Genomic DNA, 14,135 nt, shown 5'->3' with positions numbered 1-14,135 from the left:
TACCGCTGAAATAGCAGTGGTAGAACTGATACTTCGCATGTAGAAGACCCAGGTTCAATTCCCCAGTAAGCACTGTGGGGAAAGTTAATCTAAATTTATGAAATAACATCTACAACACCACAAAAGCAAGGGGAAATAAAATAAAACCTTCTTTCATGAAGCAAGAGGAACACAAAGAACCTTACCTACCATCTACCCAGGAGGAAAAAATACAGATAACCTGGAGCAGAGCTCTTAAACAAGAGACATCACTGGAACTCCTAATTGATCCAACTGTTATTCAAACTAACCAATAGGGGATGACCTACCCTGGGAGGTGGGAGGGTATGATGTAGGCACTACTTTCACCAACGGTGAAGCCGGACAGTTTAACCAATCAGTAGTTGGCTAAGGGGAGCAAGGACTGAATAAAAGGAGAGCCAATTCAGATGCAAGTTGTCGCTGCTGGGGACTGGTTCCCTATCTCACAGGTTAAGGGAAAGCAGTGGAAAAGAAGCCTGAAGCAGGGGAAGGAAGGTTGCCTTGTAGAGACTAGGCCCAGACCCCTCTGATCTAGAAGCCCAGAGAAGCTGGAAGAAAGGCACTGTGCTAGAATGTGGAAGGGTGTAGGCAACGTTAAGTTCCTCAGTGAAGAATGGACTGTGAGCAGCCTCAATACTTGGTGCAAAGGAGTGCCGTAAGAGATGTATCCCCTTTGTTCAGAGTGAAGAGGCAAGAATGGAGAGGCCAGTTTGAAGGAGTCATGTAAGAGACTCGTCCCCTTTTGTTAACCTTAAAGAGTGAAGATACCCCAGGGTGACGTGAGAGTGTGGATAACCTGAGAGAGGGGAGCTAGAGTCAAGTGACCTCAAGAGACGGACAGGAGAAGGAGTGCCAAGGGGCGGTGAGCCCACTTTGAAGAGTTGTGCAAGAGACTTGACCCCGTGCTCAGCATGAAGCATACCCCGTGCTCAGCATGAAGCATACCCCAAGAGAGGGAACAAGAATCAGGAAACCCCAGTGGAGGGGAAGAGAGTGAGGATACCCTGGAACAAGGATTAAAGCTACAAACAAGATAAATACCCCTAGTAGAGTGAAAGAGTGTGTGAAGCCCTGGAGGGGAACATAAACACTCCAGAGTGGGGTAAACAAGTGAAAAGTGCAGCCAAAGGTGTCAGGATAGAGAGAGACTGAAACACTGCAAGTAAGATTTTATTTGGAACTACATTTGGAACATTTAGCCATTACAGTGGCATCTGAAGAACTTCCTTTGAATTTGTTTTAGTTGCTTTACAAGTGGTAGGTTAGTATATGATTTGGACTTGTTACTTTGTTTTGATTCATCCTGACAAGAATATCTTTTCCTTGAACATTTGATTTTTAGAATAGTGAACTTATCACTTTGAGTTCATTTTCATTATTTGTATTTGTTATTTTCTTTGAAGCTGGCCAAGAGGTCAGATAATTGTAAAAGAATATAATCCAATCCATGAAAATGATGCCCGAACGCCTGAGTCCTACTTCCGGTTCGCCACACCTGTATACAAATAACTTCCTGTGGCATTAAAAATAATTATGAAAAATTGCTTATCAAGTCGTTTGCTAATCAAGTATATTTTGTTTTGCAAACTCAGCTAATCCATTTTTCAACTAATTTATGCCTTGCTCCTCTTGCTTGCACTCTTCCTCCAACTCATTTAGCTTCATTGGAGCCTGCTGCTCATCACAAAGACAGCTTGACTGAGGCTCTCCTCAAAGCTTGGCATAAAATGTCCCCCTACTTTCCAAAGAGGGCGGTCCCCCGCCCTCTCCCCTATCTTTCATACATGAATCCACCTCTCCCTTCAGTTCCACGTAACAATGTAGTTTGTATATTTGTTCAGTACTCCTCTTTAGTTTGAAACACTTGCCTCTCCAGATTATTGTTACCTCTTTAAGTCTCCTGTTTTTGTTTAGCTTTTTTTGTTTTGTCTTGTCCCTGGTATATTCCCACTTAGTTGACACCCTCTGTGCTGCTGAAAATGCATTGGAGGGGCAGGGCCTCCCTGTCCTTGTCCTGTAGTCATTTTATCATGTGCGTTCTGTATTATTTTCTGCACAGGAGTCCATGTGGGACTTCTGGCAGTGCAGCTCTTCCTTTTTTTAGTTTAGTGAACAGACCCTTGGGATACTCCTATGGCACCCATGGGTGGGGGTACAACCCTGTACCCTAGTGTATGTTTTTGGGCACCTGTGTGTGGCCAACAGAGCAGGGTATGGGCTGGTGGCAGCTCCATGCTGAATTTAACAGGTGCTCTGAGTATCCTCCATTTTGGGATACCCAGGCCCTGCCATTGGAATCAGTTGATTCCTGATAGGAGACACGATGGCCCCTGGGGCCTCTTGCTTTCTATTGCCCGTTACCTTACTTTCCCAAAGTCCTGGGAAGTCCTGATTCTGTCCCTTCCCCCTGACTGGCTGTTGGGTGGAAGTTCCATATATGGTACTGTGGGGAAGTCCAGGCTAGACTGGCTGGAGCCTTCCCAGCGACTGTATGTTGTGGTTACACCCTTGGGGTGGGACCTGGGTGAATGGAGTGTGTGACCAATATGCACTTCATGTTATGGGTGTCTGGCTTCTGATATGTAACACAATGAATGAGAGAGCCCTGGCCGAAACTGGTATGAATGCAGTGTGGACTGCAGGATGGCTGGGTACATGTCCCAATACATATTCTTTGTTGTGAGTGTCTGGAGGGAGGAGAATGGCCTGAATGTACTGCAAGCCTAATTGGCTGCCAGCATTAATGCCCTTCTGAGTGATTGGTTGCCCGAGTGTGATGCAGCAGAGTGAGAGACAGAACAGTTTATCTGGGGGCCTCTCAGTGCTAAAAATTGTTCAGAAGCTGAAGTCGAAACTTGATGCTTAACCTTGAAACCCAGGTGGAAGATCAGGATTGCTGCTGCTCTAATTCGTCCATCTGAAAGCTGCTGCGTCTCCAAGAACTGATCCAAAAGAGGACCAGGTTAGGAGACCTCTTCCCGAGCACAAGCTGATCTTTGCCAAAGCTCCCTGGAAGTCGGTCGTCGAAAGGCTGCCGACTGGAGACGGGGACTGCCGCGGAATCGCAGAAGAAAGCGCGCAGACATTGAAGTCCATTACCGTCGACGATGATCATGGTCAACAGGAGCCGCAACACTCCATTGCCTAAAACATTTGAATTCAGGACTCCCTTGCTCATCACAGGCAACCGCTTTGTCCCGCCGGAGAAAGTCCAGGCCGCCGATGACTGAGGAGAATCCGCCGGTGGGTTTCCGGCCACCCGAAGATCAGAGACACCGACGCCCTTGCTGGGCCAAAGTTCTTAATTGACTCTTTGCGGCAATGAACCATCGTAGTCGAGGTGCACCGCATGCCTTATCTGGCAGGATGTTTTCGACCGATCGTCGACAAGCAGAGCCAGGACCGAAGCTGTTGCCTCAATGACAGGGTTCACCTTTTCTTCACGGAATCTCAACGACCTGTGGCTTCTGCCTTAAAGGGAGTTCACTCAAGAAGGGCCCGTCGACGACTCATCGAAGAACTCTACGAAACCAGATACATTGGGGTCGTAGAACTTGGAATCAAGACTATATTAAGCATAGCTGGACTGGGCTTGTCAATACGCTTTATTTACAGGTTGCGCAGGTGGGGGGGATCCTCACCCAAAACTGTCTCTAGGCAGACGGGTGACTGTTCTGCCATTGCTTGATTTAACTTGCTTTCTTTCTGTGTCCATCGTGGATTCATCCTTAATATGATTTGTATGCCATTTGAACTGTTAGCAGTTGATGCATTTCAACGGACTCGATGGCTAAGAGTGGTACCCCGTAGACCTGTGTATATTTGCCATTATAGTATTGCCAGAGTTTAAAGTGTGTTATTGTGATTGTGTATATAACTTTGAACCTTATGTATATAAAGACTGTGTTATCACTCACATAGTGTGTGGACATTCCTCTGTGGAGGCGGCTTGTGGACTACACTGTACTTAAGAATCAGCCCGCATCACCTCCTGAGAGCTTAAGCCTTGATTGATCGTCCGCGAAACCAAATAGAGAATCTTGGCTGGGGTGCTCTATGCTTCTTCTCTGCCATATAGAGAGCAGGAGTACATATAACCCCCTCCAGTCATCACACCCTCATAAACTGGCTCGCTACTTTTTCTCATCTTTGTGCTCATGTGAAGGTACCCTTCAGGGCAATAGCTCTGCCCTCTGAAAAAGTTATTGTAATTCATTCCTGATCAAAATTGATATCCCTTTTCTTCAAAGAAATGCACATATCAGCATTCTGTGTGTGCAAACACTAACCTGCAAGAGATTCGGGTGGGTTGGAATCGGAGTTGCTGGTCTTCAGCACCTGCTAGATGCTCAGCACAGGATCTGGCTAGAACGCATGACCTCACCCATTGCTTGGCTTAAAAAAAAGTCCTACATCCAATACCAAAATCAGCAAATTCCTTACCCTAAAATGTCTGCTAGCCAAGAAACACGACAGTGCAGCCAAACATGCAAGCTATTGATTTGCCTTCAACATGCCAACCCTCACTAGTTCGCTCTAGTAATGGTTTTGTCTCACGTAACGTGGCCCTTAGAACCACATAATTGAGCCCGAATCAGCCATTACCTTAGAATTGTCCATGTTGTCCTTGGGCCGGTTCTTTTGTGTTTGCTTTTCTCCCTTCCTTCGACGCTCTATAGTGTGCTTGATCGTTATTTGGCCATCCAGTTGTTTTGAACCTAACCTCCTTCAGCCCAAGCCGACTAAATTGTTGCTTAAGGACTATTGGAGCTGCAGTCCAAAACAACATTTAGGAGACCATATAATGAATACCCATGCTTCATAGCATAGCTCTGAGGTCCCCAAAAGCTCCTTCACATATCCTGGTATGAAATTGATCTATTAGTGTGCCACTGGTAAGTGTAGGCTTGCTCCCTTTTTCATCAGAATAACGTGGATTGTCAAAGTGACTTCTTGCAGGACTATGCATAACATTTGGAAAGAGCCACCACTGTTTTGATCCAGTAGACTCCTATTGGTTCTTGTCTGCTGTAACATATGTCATATTCCTTTTTGTTGCAGCCACTGATGATATAGTCAAGGTCGAAGTATGGGACGTGGTGGACAAAGGTGAGCTTTTAGTATTATTTTGCCTTGTAATGTACGGTTTTCTAATTTCAGCCACCAGCATGTTTAATTATGGGCTTGGATGGTAAGGTTTGGCAAGCATATGTAAGATTCTGAAGAAAATGTGTTGAAAAGGGGATCAGTAAAAGACAGTTCTGTTTGGAGGTCAAATCTCTACCTCAATACAACTTAATGTTGCGGTCTATGACTACACTAGATTTCTTTTGCCATCTGAAAGGGTTTATCAAACACCTGCCATTCTGCAAAATCCTTAACATGGCTCTTTTTCTGTAATCACGATTTCCGTTCTACTTAATTTCGTCTACTGGTGCCAAAGTGCCACTTTGATGGTGTATTTTGCGCTTTATCGTATGACCAAACACATCTTTTGTTGTAACCCTTATACTAATATTTTAAGCTCCCACTGCATTGTTTGTGAAATTGTAGAATCATGTTTTGTACAATGGGGTCGGAATTACGATTTCATGAGCAGGAGCTAAAACGAGTTCCCTGTTATCGGCTATCACCTTGCAGGTAGAAGCTATCCCAAGAGAATGAAGAGCTAGCAAATAGCGTTCTGTAAATGTAACTTTTTCGTGAGGTGCAAACAACATTTATTTTGTCAATTGTATACATTTAATTATGCTTTAAATGTCTTCTAGATGTCTGTAATTGTTCTTTATTCACATTCCCAGATACAGAAAGTTAAATGCCACATAGGTATTGTGAGGGTGCAGAAGGATAGAGACGAGACACAGGTGGCATTATTTGTTTGGGTTAGGAACTTTGATTTGCACAAAAAGAAAGGAAAAGGGTGGTAGGGGAAAGGCCTAATAATCCCGAACCACTATGAGGGGTTGCCCTGCCTCAATAAAAGAATACTATGCACCCGGTCAGGATGTACGTCAAACAAAAATGGCCACCATCCTGTGTCTAAACCTCTTTCCGTCCCTTACACACTCAATCTAAAGGGGAAAAAAGGGTGTATTCTTAATTCCAGAATGAGGCCTCTCCCGTTCTGGATGCTGACACCAAAAGCGCAGTTCTTATGCAAAAGAATTATGAATAGTTCAATGTTCACTGTTCACCAAAATCAGCAAACTTATAACTCAGTTTCCTGCTCTCCCGAAGTGAGGGGAGGGGCAGGAAAGAAACTCTTCCTGGGTTCCTTGTTCCACTTATTCTCAAAAGACTGTTCCACAAAATCCTCAGGGGAATTCCTCTTGCCCAGTTCGTAGCACAAAAATGATCCTTCCCAGTCTCTTGGCGGGTCTGGTTTACTCTCCCGCCAGTCTTGATTTCCACAATTTTCACTTTCAAAGATATTTGTGATTTGGGCTCCCGTCCACTGGCTATAATTCATCTTGTATTGGTGGGTCCTCAACCCTTATGCGTTTCAGTGGTGGGCTTTGCTCTCTTTCATATGGGCCCCAGACCCTGCTCCCATGGCTTGACAGGATCTTTGTTCCTTCGTTACCTATTGTCCACTTGGACGGACCTGGTATACTTCGCTTCCAGGTACTGTCCCACGTAGGTGCACTCTAAATGTTCGATTCTCTGTATGCCTCTTCTTTTTTTAAATTTTTTTTAACCAACTTTATTTATTCAGACACCATCATTTACAAATACTGTATTGGCCAAAGATTTGAATAATTTTAACACATAGCGTTTGCTAAGGCCACATCTTAACCATTGGTTTTACAGTTTTTAGGTGTAGATTTGAGCATTAGCTCAACTTTAACTACAATCTTTCAACAACCGTTCCCCTATCCCTCTTCCCCCCTCCCGGTTCCCCAGTGACACAGACCAGTCCATCTGTTTTCCGAAGGGATTGTTGTGTTCTGGCTAGTTAACTTCTGCATAGAAGCAGGGTTTCTGATCTTGGTTTGTCAGTGCTCAGTTCTGGATCGCTCTTAACAGGTTTGTCCTGAAAAAGTATGCTTCTCTGTCTCAGACATAGTCGAAAAAGGGGTCCCAGATTGCCCAAAATTTGAGGTACTTGCCGTCTTTCAGAGCCCCTACCTTTTCCATGGCCATTACATTCCAAGTTTTCACCCACCAGCATGCTGTTATTGGGCCTTCTGGGATTTTCCATGCTTGTGCCAGGGTCATCTTACCTGCCATTAGCAGGTGGGTGATAAGTGTTGCGTTGTTGCCAGTTGACACATATATGTCTTTGACCGTAATGCCCAGGAATATAACTTTTGGTGCTGCTGGTAGTTGTTTCCCTGTGATTTCCTTTATGTGGCCCAGAACTTGCTTCCAGTAAATGGCCGCCTTGGGGCAGGACCACCACATATGGCGCAAATCTCCATTGGGTCCGCAGTTTCTCCAGCACGTGGGTGGGTAATTGGGGTTCATTTTGTGCAAATTTAAGGGGGTCAGGTACCACCTAAAACAAATCTTATGTGCGGTCTCTCTAATGGCTGTGCATCTGGAGGATTTCTGTGCTCTTTTCCAAATTTGGGTCCACTCGTCCTCGGTGATGGGGTCGCCTATGTCTTTTGCCCAGTTGTCCATGTATGGGAAGGAGTCACTCTTTTGTGCACTGTCCAACAGCTTGTAAATATTTGAGATGGCTCCTGTCTCGTCCCCTTCGTGTAGCGTTAGTTCCAGGCCCATCGGTACTCTAGTAGCTGTTTTTTCTTGATTTCTTTATGTGTTACCCAGTGCTGGATCTGAATGTAGGTATATCTGTCTGTTTCCCTAACCCCAAATTTCTCTCTGCACTCTTTGAACTGTAATGGGTTTTCCTCCTGAAAGAAGTCCTTCAAGTATAGTGTTTGTTCCTGTCCCCAGTTCATCCAGAAACTGGGCCGTTTACCCGGTGAGAAGTTTTGGTAATGTGCCATTGGGGTAAAGGGACCCAACCCCGGGATGATGATCTGTTTTTTCAGAGCTCGGTCCCAGCCTTTCAGTGAGATCTTGATTGCTTCAAGCAGACGCCCTTCTGCTTCCCTATCGCTCACCCTCAACCCGTGTAGAGTTCCCAGTGGGATTGTGGTTACCCCCTGTTCGATTCCCACCCATCCTTTTGACTTGTCCACTCCCTTCCAAGCTAGCATTGGTGCTATTTGTGCGGCAAGGACATATCTCTCCACGTCTGGGACCCTCAGACCTCCCAAGCACGGAGGCCTTGTTAGAATTCTTTGTTGTATTTTAGCTTTCCCTTTGTGCCATATGAACGTAGTCGGGTCACCTTGTAGTGCTTTGCTTATTTTTGGGGGGACATCTATTGGGAGCGAGCTTACGGTATATAGAAGGCGTGGTAACATGGTCATTTTGAGTGCCGCAATGCATGCAAACCAGGATAGTTCCTGGTTGTCCCACCTATGTAGGTCCTCCCTCAGTTGTTTCAGCAATGGGGTTATGTTTGCTCCGTAGAGGTTTTTGTGACTCTTTGTTAGTTGGATCCTCAGGTATTCTATTGATTCCCTTTCCCATGTTGGCGGATATGTTGACCCCAGGGCTTCGGCCACCTCTTCCCTCTGTGATGTTCAGGGCCTTAGATTTAGTGAAGTTTATGGTGAATCCTGATATCTGAGCAAATTCTTGTAGGGTATCGAGTGCTCTTGGTAGTCTGTTCTTAGGGTCCCCAAGGAACAGCATTATATCATCTGCGTATAGTGCTATCTTATGTATGGTCCCATTGCATTTAACCCCTTGTATGACGGGACCTTGCCGTATCATTTCCGCTATAGGCTCCATTGCCATGGCGAAGATTAGGGGCGAGAGTGGGCAGCCCTGTCTTGTCTCTCTGCGTATTCTGATTTTTGACGTGGGGTTCCCATTAACCATAAATGTGTAGTGCTTGGGAGGCGGAAGTTTGCTAGGACCATTTGCCAAAACTGGGGTTGCATCCAAATTTCTGCAGCACCACTTCCAGATACTTCCAGTCCAGGCTGTCAAATGCTCTCCTGGCATCTAGGGCAGCTATGGGGAACCTTTGTCCTGTCCTGCTTCCCAGATCTAATATATCCACTGCCCGTCTGATATTGTGTTGGGTGTGGCTCCCTTTTATGAACCCAGCTTGGTCGGAGTGGAGTATTTTGGGCAGGACCTCGGTGAGTCTAGTTGCGAGGACCTTGGCATACAGTTTGGCGTTGGTATTGAGTAGGGAGATCGGCCTATAACTGGTGCAGTCCGTGGGATCTTTACCCGGTTTGAGTATTAGGATAGTGGTGGAGTCTCCCATGTCAGGTGTGACTGAGCCACTGTCTCTTATATGATTACATAATTTTGTTAAAGGGCCTAGCAGTTGGTTGCAGAATGTTTTGTAGTATCCGCTACCGAGTCCGTTCGGGCATGGGGCTTTATTGGGGGGCATTGCTGTTATGGCATTACTAATTTCTTGTGCCGATATGGGGGCTTGCAGAGCTTCGGTATCCTCCTTTGTAACCTGGGGGAGGGAGATCCTCGAGAGATTCTCTGTGTTTGGTGATTTAGGTGTTCACTTTCTAACAGTCCCTGGTGGAATCTTTCCATTATCTCGAGTTTCCCCTTCTCAGTTGCACATAGCTTCCATTTTTCGTCTTTTAATTGGCCTATGTAATTACGGGGATTTTGTTTAAGGAGTTTGGCCGCTTGGAACCTGTTTGCTTTACTACACTGGACGTAGTACGTCTGTTTGGTGTTGATCAGTGCTTGTGCTGTGCGTTCTGCCACGTGTGCTTCTAACTGGGCTCTTGCTCTCCGGACCGCTCTGAGTGTTTTTTGGGATTGCCTAGCTTTGTGTTGAGTTTCTGCTTCATTTAGTGCTGTTTCCAGCTTCTTTTTAATAAGTCCTCTTTCCCTCATGTACACTGTAGTTTGTGAGATAAGTTCACCCCAGATCACTGCCTTCCCGGCATCCCAAATTACCCCCCAATTTTTCTCCCCATTATCGTTTTCATGGAAGTAGTTCTGAATCGACTCCTCTATGTTCGCTCTGAGGGCCAGGTCCTTCAGGATCATCTCGTTAAGTCTCCAGGGTCTACGGTTTTTGTAGATGGTTCGGGCCATCTCCATTTGAACCAGTACTGGGGCGTGGTCCGACACATATTGGATTGCTAATACACAGGATCAGGGCGGATGAGACCAGCACCATGTCGATTCTGAAGTACCCCTTATGGACCGCAGAGTAGTGGGTGAATTGTCTCTGTTGACCGTGAAAGAACCTCCATGTCTCTATCACCCCCAAGTCTCTAAAGAGTTTGCCTAAGGGAGTGTTTTGCCCAGTGCAGGGTCCATGACACAGTTAAAGTCGGCCCCGATTATTATCTGACCTTCACACCAGCCCCCCAGAGTTTTTAGTACATCCCTCAGAAATAAGTCACGTCTCTCATTCGGGGCATAGATTGCAATTAGTTGTTCCTGCATCATCCCCTTTAGTATTAAATACCTCCCTTCCGGGTCCCTGTATATCGCCTGCTTTTTAAATATCCGATTGGTTCCGATCAGTATGGCTACTCTCTTGATCTTTCTCCCACCCGAGGCCAAGTATTGTTGGGGGAACACTCTGTTTCAGTCTTCCTTCGTCCTCAGGGAGGAGGTGTGTTTCCTGTAAAAAGGCGATTGAGGTCTGCAGGTCTATGAGTCTCGTCAGCATGGAGCAGCGTTTGACTGGCGAATTTAGGCGTACATTGAGCGAAACCAAGTTCAGATCAGCCATTTAGTTCCTCCAACTTATGCGCCGCCAGGTCTTGTCTGTCCTGCATTGGTTCCAAGATGGTTTGTTTCTTCCCTCCGTCTGAGGATAATGTTGTCCTCTAACATACATCGCCTTTCGTCTTTCTTTTGTTCTGGGGTTGCGCTCAGCGTTTCTTGGTTGCCTATTGCATGGCCCCTCTGGGGGGGCATGATCATTTCGGTTGGTGGCTTCTCTTTGCCTTCTGCGCCACGCCTCTTGGTTGGGGTAGCTGACCATTCCCACTGTCTGGAGTTCCCACTTCTTAGGCTGCGTGTGTAACTTGGATGTATTCCATGCAGAAGGCAGCAAGTATTTATAAAATACAGCTGTTATGCACAATGCATGCTTTATTTGTCAAGTGCAGACTTCAACTGCATTAAAACCATTATTGGTGTGGTGTAGCTCAGGACTCTGGTACCCACATAGAATGCCACAGTGCCTGTGTTAATGGATTTTAGTTGGAGAAGAAGGAATGTCCTTGCGGAAGGAGGAGCAGCACATCCGATTAAACTCTACTTGAAGAATAGGCCTGTTGGCGATGTGTTTGTGTCGAATGAACACACTCTAGATTAAATGGGCGTTCAATTGCAAAAACGTTGAAATTAGGAATGACTAATCTTCAATAGAATCTTGTAGTACTTGGATACTTCCTGGGATTTACCTGAAGTATGTAAAAAGCAGTGGCCGCTAGTGAATTCATGTGGATGGGTGCCTTTTTCCCTTGAATTTGGCTGAGTGAGCTGGTGTCAGCAGACGGGTGTTCGGTCGGTTCTTCTGGCTAAGAGGGCGTCCTCTCAAGAAAATCCTGTAAAATAATGTGTTGACATGGTGCATTTTACTGCATACATTTCAGAGAAAGTAGCTAAAGCACCATAGATTATAGTCTGTTCTGTGAGTGGGCACATACAAAAATCCAGTAGATCCCTGGACACCAAGAGTACATAAGACGATTTTCTAGCACATTTTTATGATGCCTCTTTCCACAATTTATCAGCATTGCTGTTGTAAAACACTGTTCCGTGATGCATGCGTCCACAATGTATGCCAGCATTGCCAATATAAATCACAGGTCCATGAGGCCTCTACCCACAATATCTACCTACACAAAGGTTTACCAAACACCACTTTTTTAACTAGTCTAAGAAAAACAAAAGAAGGGTTTTAAGATTTTCATTGAGCCAGCAAAGCCCCATCTAATAAGCAACCAACCAAAACCATCAGAAGAAATTACCAATATATCAGCAATGGCCTTTAAGGATAAAATCACTAAAATCCACAGCATCGTCAACCTCCAAAAAAGATCAAATAACATAACTACAGCGACCCCCTGGCCAACCCCATGCATTTTGGGAGTTTAATCACACCTGTGAACCTTTTTCAAACCACGAAGAAATTAATTCTCTGCCCAAAAATCTGACCCATTTCTAGGCACTATGATCAATGATTACAGTCACACTAACCACGGGTAAAAATGTCATGTTGCAACCTACTAGCCAGCCATAAAGTCACTTGCCACATCAATTCTACACATACACACGGCACACGATTTCTTACTTGTCAAGAGTCAGTTATCACTAAACAATGGCTGGTGGTGAGTGGAAATGTTGAGCTTTGCTCTAACGGAACCAATGCCAACATTGTAACGCCTCACTTTCTGCATGCATTGAGCACAACTCTCTTTAAACATTTGCTATTAGTTCTCTATTTAAAGAAAGAAAAAAAGTAAACACGGACCCAGATAATCCTAGAAACTTTAGATAAATCTTCTGGGAAAAACTATTACCCACCTCACTCGCCACAGCGAAGAGAACGGGTATCTGCCCAAACAGGAGCAAAGAAGCAAGTCTATTGTTCATAAAAGAAGAAATTCAGAAATAGTTTGGCAATAACATATCAGCAGCCCTTTTAATTTTCAACCTTTTGGCTGCATATGATAATGTCAGGCCACAGCACACTTATGCAAATATTAAAGCCACGCATGGGGATTGAAGGAACAGTGGACTGTTATCAATTATCTAAAGGACCATACTTCAAGCATCAAAATGGGAGATTTCAAATCCTCAGCTTACCCCAAGACATAGGCGGATCCCTTTTTATAGGTCCATCCTATTCCATTGGGTATTTCATTTGTATGTTAAACCTGCGGAAGATCATCAAACACTTGGCTATATTTTGTCAACAATACGCAGACTATTCATAGGTGGTGCTGAACCAACCTACATATTACCAGAATCCTCTAGACAGTCCAGGACTGGATCATAGATGAAATCATCTGTTTCAATGCATCAAAGACAGACATTATTTAATTTTTTTAAATCGCAGGGAAAACGATGCATTTTTGGGACAAAAACTTACAGAATTTACCATTGATAAGAGAGGGGACATGGGTTGTTACAATGGGGTGAGTGAATTTGACTTGGAAGATCAGATGTTGCAGAGAAAGGTGAAAGCATAAACAAGGGACAAGGACATGACAGAATGACATAGGAAAGGTATGGTGGAGGAATTGCTGAAATGAATTAAGGGTGGAGGGGGTGACATAAAAGTGCTGAAAGGTTGCTCATCCATGAAGGGTAGGGAGAGAGGAAAAAGAGCGAAGCAGTAGCATAGTGTGCTAGGAAAAAGGTTCTTCAGAAAGGAGAGCTTGAGGTTTGATTTAAATACTGGTAGAATTGGAATAGTAGGGAGAGGAAGAGCATTCCGGAGAAGGGGGAGAGCGGAAATGAGAGGGAGCACAGGGGGCTTGAGGGGTGGTAAGGAGGTGAACTGAGGATGATCTTAATGAGCGAGAAAGAGAGTTGAGAGTGAGATGAGCAGATGGGTATTTTGGGGCAAGTCTATGGATAGTTTTGGAGATGATGAGAAGAAGCTTATCCTTAGCCCTTTGTATCATAAATAGCCAGCCAAACTGGTGACTGGGCAAAAGTGGTAGAGGTAAAGCGAAAAAGGTTGAAAAATGTGCGACCACGAAGTTGAGGTATTTGTCCAGAGGTGAAAAAGCATAGTTGGGAAGGCCGTAGAGGAGACTGCTGCAGTAATCTGATCTAGAAAGAACTCAGGCGAAGACTAGCTGTTTAGCAGTATTGAAAGGAAGATGACCGATTTTTCTGATATTGAGGCGGTTGAGACTGGCTGCAGTGGCAGATTTGGAAATGAAGAGCGAGAAGTTGTGTGATGGGTCGAAAGATTATACCAATGTTACCAGTGTAAGCAGTGTAAAAAAGGTAGTCGGGAGAGAAGAAAATAGATGGAGAGAAAGAAAAAGCCTGTTTGGCTGGAAAGTAGAGAACTTCAGTCTTTATGGAGTTGAGCATGAGTGAGGGAGACACCATCCAATATT

The 14,135-nt window shown here is 44.9% G+C and overlaps 1 protein-coding gene across 2 annotated transcripts in view; it reads left to right on the top strand.

The window, feature by feature from the left end:
* Nucleotides 1-14,135, top strand: part of RABL6 (RAB, member RAS oncogene family like 6) — a 931,527-nt gene that overhangs the window by 157,064 nt on the left and 760,328 nt on the right. For both annotated transcript variants that reach the window (XM_069609758.1, XM_069609759.1), the window contains one exon: nucleotides 5,083-5,130. In XM_069609758.1, coding sequence (XP_069465859.1) covers nucleotides 5,083-5,130 — 48 coding nt within the window. The remainder of the gene's footprint in view (nucleotides 1-5,082; nucleotides 5,131-14,135) is intronic.

This window comes from Ambystoma mexicanum, chromosome 8 (genome assembly GCF_040938575.1).
Source record: "Ambystoma mexicanum isolate Mex_15411 chromosome 8, UKY_AmexF1_1, whole genome shotgun sequence".
Taxonomy (NCBI): Eukaryota; Metazoa; Chordata; class Amphibia; order Caudata; family Ambystomatidae; genus Ambystoma; species Ambystoma mexicanum.
Note: the sequence above shows the minus strand (reverse complement) of the source record. Positions and strands in the feature narration are given on the sequence as shown.